General features: G+C 36.2%; 1 protein-coding gene across 4 annotated transcripts in view; it reads right to left on the bottom strand.

Annotated features, from left to right (window-relative positions):
• Positions 1-13958, bottom strand: part of ktn1 (kinectin 1) — a 45301-nt gene that overhangs the window by 1331 nt on the left and 30012 nt on the right. For 3 of the 4 annotated variants that reach the window (XM_051867602.1, XM_051867605.1, XM_051867603.1), the window contains 10 exons: positions 11875-11964; positions 11576-11656; positions 11369-11458; positions 11123-11215; positions 7936-8004; positions 7713-7796; positions 4576-4659; positions 2698-2781; positions 2522-2611; positions 1206-1316 (listed from right to left, as the gene is read on the bottom strand). In XM_051867602.1, coding sequence (XP_051723562.1) covers positions 1206-1316; positions 2522-2611; positions 2698-2781; positions 4576-4659; positions 7713-7796; positions 7936-8004; positions 11123-11215; positions 11369-11458; positions 11576-11656; positions 11875-11964 — 876 coding nt within the window. The remainder of the gene's footprint in view (positions 1-1205; positions 1317-2521; positions 2612-2697; positions 2782-4575; positions 4660-7712; positions 7797-7935; positions 8005-11122; positions 11216-11368; positions 11459-11575; positions 11657-11874; positions 11965-13958) is intronic. The other variant, XM_051867604.1, reaches the window with a different exon arrangement.

Here is a 13958-nt window from a genome sequence, read left to right as displayed (position 1 = left end):
TTAGTTTTTTTTTTTTATAAATATAAACATTTAAATCATGGCTGTCACTGATTTATTCAAACATGCATTAAATATTAAAGAACATTAAAAATTATAATGAATATGTAACGGTGCATATATTTATCAGAATGCTGCTCTCTAGAGTTCATTTTTCTAGCTGACTAATGAGTTTATGGTCACAGAATATGTTTTTCTGAGGTAAATGTGACGTTACGTGACATTGTTTACAAGCTGTTTTATTGACGTCTTTCCGAGGTTGAAACACTGATTGAGCTATTACACGAGACATGATAAGTTGTACTGTATCTTTTAACATACCTTCAGATGTTTAGTCATGTCTATTTAACTGGTATTAAAGCGGAGGAGATGCGCATGCTGCCGCTTCTCTTTAACTGAGGCGCTAAAACGATCTGTCACGCCACATTAAACAGCGGCAAAACGGTATTTATTTTTTAATCTCATAATAAGATGGACTTCATTTGAAATCTGAGACTTTGCTTCATATTAAAAGTAAAGCACAAAGATTATTGCGATTTATTGGATGGGAGGCACGCTACATGTGCTGTTCATTCATGAAAACAGACTAGACTAATCGATTCTTGGGATTTAAGAATTGATATCGGTTCGTAAAAATGAGAATCGATTAAAATTGAGAAATCGATATTTTTTACCCAGTCCTAGTAAAAAGTTTTAAAATGTATAATGCGTGTATGTAGTAATTTTTATATGTTAACTACAGTGAATTGATCTGATATAGCTATCTAACAGAGATCATTGTAAAGCATTATCTATCATGAAGGGTCATTTCATTATGGTTGTTGTAGCGCTGTGTTGGAATTTATTTAAGGAAGTACCGTGTCTATAAATGGGTATAGCTACAGTAACGTCTTTAGCAGGTCAGCTTGAGATCCTTTCCATCTAAACTGGTTATATCTCTTAAGCCTAGTAGTGAATGTTTTATCAGCAGTAGGATAATCTCTCTCTCTTTTTAGTTATGAGGAAGATCCATATTCATCCACACAGTCACGCAAAGCTGAAGCACAACCAAAACAATGTTCTTCTGCAAAATGCATGCAGTTTTGTTTAACCGCTAAAGGGCCAAGAGTTACAGTGTAGCTTTAAGTCCACTGAGCATTTGTGTTTTTTTGAGTGCTCATTAATGAAAACCAACAGTTCATGGTCAGTCAACAACACCACCCCCCTACCCTTTCATGTCCCTTGGTAAGCTGTCTGTTGACAGACTGAAGTAGTTCCTGTAGTTCCTGAACCGTCTGATTCAACCCTGCAGTCATCTTCTCCTTACGGTCAATCTCCTCCTGAGAACATGAGTTAAAAAGAAAAAAGAAAAAAGATATTTTTAAAATTTCAAAATGTTCAAAAACTAAACTCAACGACCATGCTTTCAAAATACAGGGACCAGTTTTTCAAAAAGTTTAATCTGGATCAGAATGATCTGGATTTGGAAATCCCATGTTTTGCTATCCAGGATCAGGTTATCCATCTTACTTTTGAGCTGGTTTTTCAAAGCAAAATTGGATTGGATCATCCTGATCCAGATACACGTATTTTCAGATTACCAAATCTGGATTACTAGTGCTCTACGGAACCCCTAAAGGGACATGGTGATAAAAAGAATATGAGATGTGAAAAAAAAAAAACAAAAAAAAAAACATTTAAATGCTTGTGTGTTCTCTCAGAAGCATTCAGTAACGTTCACCCAAGAAACTTTGCGTTCGCTCACAACGAACTTTTGACTGGTTCATCTCTTATGATTGTGCCAATGTGGTTTACAAACAGTGATAGAAAAACACTTTGAATTAAATATAATATTTTTGTTTTGATATTTACAGCTGTTTGAGGATTATTTTATGGCACCAAAATCTCTTTTTTTTTTTACTTTACAGTAGGTTACCAAAAGGCTAAATATGTAGCCTAATGTCTACTTCTAATTTATTATTTTAACAGTTAAACTAACCAAGAGCAAAATAAAAAATGTGTGTATGTATATTACATGAAAAATGTTGTATTTTTTGACCAGTTTTATTACATTTTTGTTCCTGAAATCCACCCTTCTGATGGGATCAGTATAATCCAGATTTTTTGGATCAAAGGTATCCCAATCAAATCTGATCTTTATTCAGATCTAACTTCACTTTTCTCAGCCATTTTGCAATAAACTAGACAATGTCATTTTCATCAATGCACACTTCTGCTGTATTCACTGATACTCAAGAAGGCAACAATAACAATCAGAAACCTATAGGAAAAAAAGCTGTATTTTATAGTTAAAATGAGCACAACTGTATGAGGTCTGTTCTCCACAACTTCACACAGGTGTCCTAACAGAGTAACCACAGGTGTAGTTCATCACACTGACAACGAACATGTTCATAGTTAGGGTAACCCTAACTCACTAATTAACATCGGACAACCAGAATGTGTCCACATATCTGTTTTTCTTTATGTTAAACAGTGTATCATTTTGTAATTATTGTTTTATCATTTAAAACAAAGTACTTACCGTTTGCGTGAGGCCGCTGGTCTCTATCAGGTCAGCTTGGCCTGCTTCTTTAACAATCTCTGCCTGAATCAGTTCCAAAGACTGCTGGGCCTGACCAGGATACACAACAAAAAAACCTTATAACAAACTTCTTAACCATTTAACTGACAGAAAGATCCTCCTGCATCAAGCTTTACCTTATAAAGGTCTCCAGCCACTTTCTGTCGCTCAGTCTCCTCCGTCTCGAGCTTACACAACGTCTCAGTCAGCCGAGTCTTAAGCTGAATAAAAACCCAAGTCAAATATCACTTTACTGCCATATGTACAAGTCAAAGATGGAGCTTATAAAGGGATAGTTCACCTAAAAATGAAAATTAATTACTCACCATCAACTCTTTAAAAACCTGTATAAATTACTTTCTTCTGTGGAACACAAGAGGAGCTATTCAGAGCAGAATGTCCAATCTACTCTTTTCCACACAATAAAAGTTGAGCATAGCTGTCAGGGAAGATTTTCAGTGAATAATGTCTTAAACTTCAGTTTGTTCCTAACACAAAGTTATTGTAGAAGACTAGACTATTTTAGTTACGCTTTATGATGCTGTTTATGGCTTCTTGGAGGTGAACAGCCAAAAAGGCCAAAAAACAAAACAAAACAAACACTTGAAAATCCCCATTCACTTTTATTGAATGGAAGACAGCAGCTCGGACACTCTGCTAAACACCTGCTTTGGCGTTCCACAGAAGAAAGAAAATGATACTGGTTTGTAATGACATAGGTAAATAATGACAGAATTTGAAATGCTGTCAACTGTGTAGAAAACGTGAGGAATAATAACTAATTTTATTGTTCTCTAACACACAAATGTTTGTATTAAAGTTTTGGTTACAACCCTCTAATTGCTTATTTAAGTTTATACTGACATGGAAATGGACATTTAAATTGTGTAAATTTAAGTTTCCTTTACAAAAGGGTGGAGCATGTGATATCTAAATGTCGAAAAAGGCACAAACACTGAGGACTTGACACGAGTTCAGAGAACAAAAGGTTAAAAAATACAGACAGTGGACAAACATTATACACTAGAATAATAAAAAAAAAAAAAAATATTAAACTACCGTTCAAAAGTTTACAGTCGATGTGATTTAAAAAACTTTTTTTTTTTGGGAATCATTTTTTTGAAAAAAATATCTTTTGCTCACCAACGTTGCATTTATTTGATCAAAAGTACAGTAATATTGTGAACAATTATTACGATTTTAAATAACTGTTTTCTATTTTAATATATTTTAAAATGTAATTTATTCCTGTGATGCAAAGCTGAATTTTTAGCATCATTACTCAAATCTTCAGTGTCACATGATCCTTCAGAAATCATTCTAATATGCTGATTTAGTGTTCAAAAAGCATTTCTGATTATTATCAGTGCTTGCTGCTTAATATTTTGTGGAAACTGTGATATATTTTATCAGATTTCTTTGAAGAGAATGTTCAAAAGACAGTGCTTATTTGTAATATATATTTTTGTAAATGTAAACGTCTTTACTGTCACTTTTGATCAATTTAATGCATCATTGCTGAATAAAAGTATTAAAATAATCTTAATGGCCCCAAACATTTGAACAGTAGTGTATGTAACAGACAAGAGCTGAGCAGTTAGAAATGTGTGTGCTTGTGCCTGCAGTTCCAAGTTAAGCAAAGGTGGCAGTAAGTCAAACTGTGACAGCAGAGTAAACGGCGTAAGGTATTAGATGACAGATTAACACATCATAATCTTGGCAAGGTGTATCCGTCATCTCTAATGTTTCATATGATAGGAACTTTTTCAAGAATGGCATTTATTGTTAAATTACTGTATTTATGATGGTGTTTTTTCATTACTGCAGCATGACAGTGTCATTATTGGGTTCCTTTAAGAATTCAAATTTACATCAGAATATGTTTAGAAATTAGAGATAACAGATAGCAGCTCCTTGCCGTAAAATTGCAGTCCCTTGAAGCGAGTGCCCCCACCCATGTGAGCTCAAGAGCAGAAAGGGAAAACTACTTTAGTTTAACCAGGAGGACGGCTTACCAAATTCAACTCCTCATTCTGCCTGACGGCCTCTGTGTACGAGCCGTCGAGTTTGCTTTGCAACTCGGTCAAGAGATCTTTGAGCTGTAATGAAGTTTGAGATATTTGAGGAATAAGCGGGGCTGAAAAGCTGGGTGGCGGTTTTGGAGGATGGTGTCTGGATTTGAGGAAATGAGGGACTTCCTATGTCATTTCCAACACGTTCATGGAAATTCACAATTTCTAACGTTCTACTGAACAATGAACAGTCAGGTTTGGTGAACGTGCTACAGGTCTATGCTATGGATTTACGAGATCTACACAAGTAGGACATGTTCCTGGAGAAACACCCAGGCGAGTTTAACGTGACGTCACACCTGGAGGGCCATACTAGGTTTTCCTCCTTTGCCTGCCAGTTATTTTAACAGGTCTAGTACTAATATGCTCCAAGAGGGCCAATGTCCTGCAGAGTTTAGCTCCAACTTGCCTCAACACACCTGCCTGGAAATTTCTAGTATGCCTAGTAAGACCTTGATGAGCTGGTTCAGGTGTGTTTAGGACTCTGCAGGACAGTGGTCCTTCAGGACCAGCATTGGACAAGGGACACCCATGTCTTAGGGTGTGTTCAAACTTGTAGTTCAGTTCTCTTGGTTCTTTTGGTCTGGACCAAAACAGAAAATGCACACAAACGAAAACCTGCTGCAAGAAGACGCCTGTACAGAACTGTAATATAAGAACGAGGTATGCTTGAGCATTCTGTCCTTTTTAGGGTCGCATCTTGAGACATCACATCCCATTTTTGGTTCATTTAGATGTCTTTGGTCCATGTTACGTTCATATTTCAGATTACAAATAAAAAATAAATTGGAATATCTGTTTTTATGTTAGTGTGAAAAAAAAAAAAGTAACGCTCGTGACCTTCGAGGTCTCTGGAGACCCCAGTCAACAAAATGATTTCTGTAACAAAAGAACTTTTTTTTTTTTTTAAACAAATGTATTCTGTTTATTAATGTTTTTACTCAACATGTGTGTAGTTTTTGGAGGATTTATTATATATTTTAAATTTATATAAATAAATTTAAAAAATATTTTTTTGAATAGGTTTTTATACAAAAACAGCTTTTTATGTAAAATTCACTTTATAAAAGACCCACATTTCTAACTTTCATGGGGATAACATGGATTATTTGATATGGTTTAGTGTAAGATTTTCTCTGTAACATCTTGTTCAGGTTTGATTTTAATCATAATGTAACATTATTGAAAAAAATGTTTTTTTGTTTTTTTTTTCAGTAGAAAAAAAATGTTAAACTTTGACAAAAAATATTTTTTATTGTTATAATTGTGATTTCATAATATTTAGATATGAATCCAACTAAAAAAAAAAAACTTGTGAAAAGACGTCTTTCATTTAGTCAAATAGCACATAGCAAATAGTGGAGCTCTGTAGCCATCTACTGGTAAAAGTGATAATGTTTTACTTTTAAAACTGCATTTTTTCAAAAGATGGGCAAAAATCTTACACTAAACCAATGTCAAATTATCCATGTTATCCCCATGAATGAAAGTTAGAAATGTGAGTCTTTTATAAAGTAAATGTTACATAAAAAGCTGTTTTTGTATAAAAACCTATTAAAAAAAAAAAAAAAAGTAATTTATTTATATAAATTTAAAAGATATAGTAAATTGTGCAAAAACTGCACAAATGTGGAGTAAAAACATTAATAAACAGAGTAAAATTACATTTGTTTAAAAAAACAATTATTTTGTTACAAAGGTCACGAGTGTCGACCCCAAATGAAGTACGCCAGAGGGTAAAGTGTGAACGCTGCCATCCGAAACCTGGTGCGCACCAAACAAGCGGAGTGAGACCGCTGTAAAGATGGGCCTTGGTCCGCATCCAAATAAACTCTGGTGCAACATGGACCAAAGGCATATAAACTAACCAACAACAGGACGTAATGTCACAAGATGCGACCCTAAAAAGGACAGAATGCTGAAACATACCTTTATGTTCTCGTCATAGGAGCTACGTTGCCCATTACAGTTCAGTACAGGCGGCAGAAACGGCGTCTTCTTGTAGCAGGTCTTTGTTTGCGTTCAACGGAGGAATTCCTGCTACTGTTTAGACTCCTTTACACATTTTATAAACTCTTCATGAGTTCTCAGCTAGTCAAAATATCACCATATGTACGCATATACAATGATTGCATTTAGTCCAGAACACAGCATTGTTTTAGATGTTAAGTTTCGTGCAAAATAGTTTTTTTTTTTTTTTTTTTTGGTATTTCAGGTTCATTCTTAAAAATGACAGTGTGAATGCTAAGCAAACCAGGAATAAATGTATTTTCTTTTTTTGGTCCAGACCAAAAGAACCAAGAGGACTGAACTACAAGTGTGAACACACCCTTAAATGAACAGAGCAATCGCATCAGAGTATGTTTTGCTTGCTTGGCTGTATAGTATGCATCACCAGTAAGTTGTATATTGAATTTGATCTTTTAAAATTAAATCAATCGGGTGCTGTATATGAAATCCCAAGTGCCCAAAACTTTTAGTTTGTTCACATATCTTATAAATAAATACTTGTAGCTTGAAACGGATGGAAAATTGGCAGGCCTGTGCCACAGTTCTATGGATGTTTTATCCTCCAGGTCTCCACGCCAGTCATGTGACTGAAAACTATGAATTGATTACCAGAGAAAAGAATTTTGACTCCCTTACAATGGAAGTAAATGTGCCAATGTTAAAAAACCCTCTACTTCAAAAGAAGGAACAAGTCGAAATGTCTTTCTCTGGTAATCGATAGTGTGCCATAAATGCAGAGAGCTTAACTTGTATTGAACCCGGAACATTCCTTTAAGACAGTTCTATCTTCAGTCCAAACAATAAAAGATTTCTACAAAGAGTATTGGGAAGATCATGTGAAGTATGTCATAAAATCATTTATCACTGATAATTGTGAATGTTTGAACTGAGGATAGATAAGTAGACGCCAACCCTGAAAGCTATAAACAGATTTTAGTTTAGCTGCTAAAACTCAACATGTTAGACATTTAAAAACGACACAACCACAAGCAACAAACTAAAACATAAAAGAACGAGAGACATTGCTTTATTGCATATAAGCATGCAATAAAGCTTTTGATTTGTCTTACCTCTCGGACCTCTGACACGTAGATGGCGCTCTCACGCTCCGCTCTCTCCAGTTCAGCCTCAAGGTGCTGTTTGTCTCTTCTTAGCTACAATATATACATTGCAAAGCAGTATTGAAATGCATATTCTTCACCTTAGAACAATTTTGTTTTTCAAATTTAAGTTGTAAATTGTATTGTGTTGCAGAGCTGATAAAGAGCAGGATCAAACTGAAAGCAAACTCACACTCTCCACATCTCCATCTGAGCTCAGTCTGTCCACTTCCTGTTCCAGTGCAATTACCCTCTGAGTCATCTAAACAAGACAGCATCAGTTTTTTTATTTTGCAATTTAACTAGGTGAATCTCACATAAACACTAGGTCACAGGCTCCAGAATCACACACACAAAAATTTGTACTTTGACTATTATTTTCATGATAATTAAGCATATTTTCACTCCAAATTGCTATTACTATTATGTGTCTGGATAATGTTTTTTTGGTAAATCACATTCTAAATGGTTATATTTACTTTATAATACAGATTTTCTGTTCTGTCAAAAATACTAGAAAAAGCAGTATCCTCACAACTATGTTCCTTTTTAGAAAGAGACAGTATCTGCGATGATTTCCAGTCAGGATTTAGACCATATCATAGTACTGAGACTGCTCTCATTAGAGTTACAAATTATTTGCTCTTATCGTCCGATCATGGTTGTATTTTTCTATTAGTGTTACTGGATCTTAGTGCACATTTGATACTATTGACCACATCATTCTTTTGAATAGACTCGAAAATTACGTTGGCATTAGCGGAATTGCTCTGGCACGGTTCAAATCATACTTATCTGACCAGTATCAATTTGTATCTGTAAATGAAGAGTCGATCAAGTTCAATATGGAGTACCACAAAGCTCAGTACTAGGGCAGTTGCTTTTCACCCTGTACATGCTACCCTTGGGAGATATCATTAGGAAGAATGGCGTTAGTTTTCACGGTTATGCTGATGATACCAAGCTCTAAATTTCTTCGTGCCATGACGAAATCAATTTACAAAATTAACGGAATGCAGAGTTGATATAAAAAAAAATAAAAAAAAATAAAAAAAAAATATTGGATAACTAGTATTTTCCTGCTACTTAATTCTGAAAAAACAAAAACAACAAAAAAACAAACAAACAGATGTTTTAATTATTGAAGCAAAAACCTTCACACACCACAACCTAAAATACTGTCAAACACTTGATGGCTCCTCTGTCAAGTCTTCGTCGTCAGGTAGGTACCTGGGTGTGCTCTTTGATACCAATCTTTCAATTAAAAGCCAGATTTCTAGCATCTATAAAACTGCATTTTTCTTAAAAATATATCGAAATTATGACATATACTCTCAATGACAAATGCAGAAAAGTTAGTTCATGTGTTCATGACCTCAAGGCTAGATTACTGTAATGCTCTACTGGGTGATTGCCCTGCACACTTAATAAACAAACTCCAGTTGGTCCAAAATGCAGCAGCTAGAGTTCTTACTAGAACCAGGAAGTTTGACCATATTAGCCTGGTACTGTCAACACTGCATTGGCTCCCTATTAAACATTGAATACGTTTTAAAATCTTGCTAATTACTTACAAAGCACTAAATGGTTTAGCTCCTCTATATTTGAGTGAGCTCTTAACGCATTTTAGTCTTGTCTACTGCGATCTCAAAATTCTGGCCAGTTGATAATGCTTAGAATATTCAAAATCAACTGCAGGCAGTACATCCTTTTCCTAATTAGCACCCAAACTCTGGAACAGGCTTCCTAATTTTGTTCGGGAAGCAGACATACTCTGTTAGTTTAAATCTAGACTAAAAACACATCTGTTTAACCTGGCATACACATTACCACATTTCTATAATTCATATGTGTTAATAGATAGTTAGGCTGCATAAATTAGGCCAACCGGAACCAGGAACACTTCCCATAACACCCGATGTACTTGTTACATCGTAAGAAGAATGGCATCTACTCTAATATTAGTCTCTCTGTTTATCCCCAGGTTACCGTAGTCAGCCGTATCCGGTCTGTATCCAGATCAGATAATGGACCTGCACCTAGAAACGACCACAATGCAGCCCTGAATGTCAGCAGAGATCCTGTCAACTAGACAATCCCCTGTGAAGGCCTCATCGACACAGATCCAGACCACAAGAACCAGACAAGTCTTCTGCACAGACCTATGACCAGCTTCGTCTCCACACTGGCATGATGAATCCGATCTTCAAGCAAAAGGAACTGAATGAAATATTTGAATGCTACCGATCAACAATCTGATTTCTGGCTTGTGATGCAGCCTGAATCAATCACACCGTGTTCGTTCATTGGCCAGAGGAGAACTGGCCCCCCGCCTGAGCCTGGTTTCTCCCAATGTTTTTCTCCATTGTCACCTGACTGAGTTTGGGTTCCTTGCCACGGTCGCCTATGGTTTGCTTAGTTGGGGACACTTAAGATTCAACAATATTATTATTAATATTATTAATATATTATTAAATAAACTAATTGATGATCTTTACAACAGAATTGAATCAACACTGAACTGACACTAAACACTGAACTTTAAATCATTTTCCTGTTATCACTGTAAAGTTGCTTTGAAACAATCTGTATAGTGTAAAGCACTATATAAATAAAGGTGACTTGACAAAGGTAGGGTAGGCAATTTGTTTTATAAACACTTTGTTATACTGGTTAAAACTCTCTTCACATCCTGATAGCAATCAATAACAGAAGTGGTCTAAATATTAAAACATGTACATATCTCTTCTGTGAAAGTCTCAGGATCAAAAAATGTTTGTCCAATTATTGCATTCGGTCCGAATAAAATGATACGATGTCCTACCACAACAAACAGCAGCCGCCCTTTACAGTTCCTCCTGAACCAAAACAACAAGCTAATGCTGCGTTCACGCCATGTCGTACCTGTAATTATGGCAACCCGTGACATTCTACCCCGAGCTTGGATTCACATCCTCAGACTTGGATTTATGCATTTCTATGTCAACACTATCAATGCCAAAATTAATCTGCAGCAGCCAAGTGGTACAAGTAAGAGCTCTGTAAATTGTTCACCTTCATTATTGTAATGTTATGTGCTTTGAGACATGAGGTAGTTTAACGCCATGTCTCATCTCGTGACGTGTGTTTGTGTCTTTTGGAGGAGGCGTGGCTTTGGAGAGCACTCTGAAAGGAAAGTGGGATCTTATGCTTTCAAAACTAGCTTGCTATTGCTAGCCTCTCCGAAATTGCCTACCCTACCTTTAATTGGACTGAACTACTGCCAGAGCAAATGTTTACACCACTAGAGTTGCAAGACTTAATTATTAAACCTGACTATTAATTGTCTAAGGATTGGTGTAGATGAGGAAAGCTGATGTAGTGTGTTTGTTTTTACAAACCTCTTTGTGATCAGCCTGTGACTGCTCCAACTTCTCCCTCCAGCGCGTCTCCTCCTGCTCCACACTGCTCTGTAGCCTCTGCAGGATCCCTTCCTGTGCACCCAACACCAACAAAACCCTCAATAACAACCACTGTACAACCCTCAGCCCACACATAGTCTAAGTTCACTGTGCTGCTAACATACTGTCAGGTGTCACCCATTTTAGCTTTTAAAATTGCAGACAGATGAAATGAACACAACTCACCGTCTCCGCTAGCACTTTCTTGTATGTCTCACAATCTTTCTGTAAGACTTTCTGGGCCTCCTCAGCCTCCTTCAACTTTTCTGCTAAAGCCTGTCCAGAAAACAAACCTTAAAGTCTTTATCAAGTGCTTAAAATATTTATACACCCATTTGAGTCATGAATTGCTGGAAATGGATCATTAGACATTGTTTTACAATGCATCTATACCTGGGAGTCTCCAGAGGACACCTCTCCAGCCGAGCTCTCTCTCATGGACGTCTCAAACTTCTGCAGCCACTGCTGGTGGTTCTGCACAATCAGAATGTAAACATACATTAGAGGAGTCTGCAATCATACACTCTACAATGCAATACACTGTAAACGCAATGTACGTTTCTGCACAGATGCGATTCAACTGACCACAAACTTTCGAACGACAGTGTACATACCATTTCTTGACTTACAGTGATGATAATATCTGTAAAAGAGATTTTTGCTTTGCATGTGTGTGTACTGTGTTAGGGCACCTGGTCGGTGGGCAGTGGCACGTGCGGCAGGAGTCTGTGCAGCAATGCTCTGCATTCTGCCTCCGCTGACTCCAGCACCGTCTGATGCTCCTGTTCGAAAACACAGACCAAACACTCAATCATTTAAACTGCTTAAAACATGATCTAATTACATTTCACAGTTCAAGTCACTCCATAATCCACACCACAACTGTGCCTAGATCAGTATAAAACAAGTGGTGCTCCCCACCAAACAGTGAGATAAAACAAACAAAAAACAAACAAACAAAAAAAAACAAAAAAACCCTGTGCTTTTAGCAAATTTACTCGCTCCTAAAATAAGCCATTCACTCAAATGTAACCATTCTCACATATATGCACACAAATGATACTATTTTGCCCTGGATAACATCCAACACCAATCCCAGACTAAATGAAGTTATATCTTGTTGGTCAGTGAATTTTAAAATCAATGTAAACAAATAAATGGGGGAAGAAGAAGAAGAAGAAGAAGAAGAAGAAGAAGAAGAATGCAACACAGCTGTCGTCAAATGTCTTGGTATATACAGATGTACTTTTTCTAAACCTCTATTCTCATGAACACATACAAACATGACACTTAAGAATAGATAATTTAAGATTTAAGACAAATGTAAATCACTATACATACAACAAAACATTTATTTCACCTAGACGCTTCCAAAGGAAACAAACAACTATTAGCCTTTAAAGTCATATTATGCGTTGCATTTCAAAAGAGATGGGATATTCTGAAAACATACCGAAATATACTGGACTTTATTGTATTTATAGTCAAGAAAAACAGGATATTTATAGGTATAGCTCAGCCCCCCCCAAAAAAGAAAGAAAATTCTGTCATTTTGTACTCACCCTCATGTTATTCGTTCTTCGCTGAACACAAAAGAAGATATTTTGAATACTGTTGGTAACCAAACAATTTCAGAAAACCACTGGCTATTCTGTCATCATTTACTAACCTTCATGTCGTTCCTAACCTTTATGACTTCTTTTCTTTTGTGGAACATAAAAGATATTTTGAGAAATGTCTTTTTTGTCCATACAATGGAATTCAGTGGTTGCCAAAACTGTTTGGTTACCAACAGTCTTCAAAGTATCTTCTTTTGTGTTCAGTGAAGAACGAATAACATGAGGGTGAGTAAATGATGTTTTTTGGGGGAACTATCATTTTGAGAACATAAGTAGGAAATTATAAGCAATGGAAATTGCGATTAGTCAGCTTTACGTACCAGAATGGATCCAGATTGAATATAATTTTTCCTAAAACAATGCCTACCAAGTTATCACATTATGATTAAACGTAAGAAAAACAAACCGATTACTTATTTTAGAATAACATGCACTGATTATTTTTTTCACAATAAGAGCTCTAACGTGCATTAATAAAAGAAAAAGTGTCAATTATGATTTCAGGTTGGCTTTAAATGCCAAATAACAAACCACTTTTGTATTTTCTGGAATGCATTTAACAGAACTGAAGAGATCTACAGAAGAACATGAAAAGAAAACAGAAATCAAACGCTGAGTTTGTACAGCAGGTGCAGGCCTGGGATTCATACAGCTGTAGATGACTAAGAGCAGATGTCGACAAACCGGACAGTACATGCTGTCCACTTGACTAGTGACAGGAGGCCGAGCCACAGTAGAATTACTCATGATGTAAGCAAGGTTAGTTATAGCCTCAGGACCGTTTATAGAGCCACTGGTTACTCTATGCTGAAACATAGACGTTAACTCAAATGCCACATTTAGATGACCAACCAATCCAGTGGAAGGAGACGCCATACTAAAGAGGCAGGAGTTTCTGATTACTCAATGATCTACACACCTGGCAGGAGGAGAGAGATGGTGAGGGAATAAAAGGTGTTGGGAAAGGGAAAAAACTGGATGGGTGTAACCCAACTAATAGAGAACAAGATGTACATCTTCGAGAAAGTCATTTTGTGTGCCTTTGGATTTGATCATTTTCTTCTTGATTTTGCTTTTGTCATGACAAATGGTTCTTTGGATAAATTGTGATAAGATATAAATTGGTGCCGAATGAATAGTGGAAATCAGGTGGTGAT

This window comes from Ctenopharyngodon idella, chromosome 17 (assembly GCF_019924925.1).
Source record: "Ctenopharyngodon idella isolate HZGC_01 chromosome 17, HZGC01, whole genome shotgun sequence".
Taxonomy (NCBI): Eukaryota; Metazoa; Chordata; class Actinopteri; order Cypriniformes; family Xenocyprididae; genus Ctenopharyngodon; species Ctenopharyngodon idella.
This window is presented reverse-complemented; position numbering and strand designations above follow the sequence as displayed.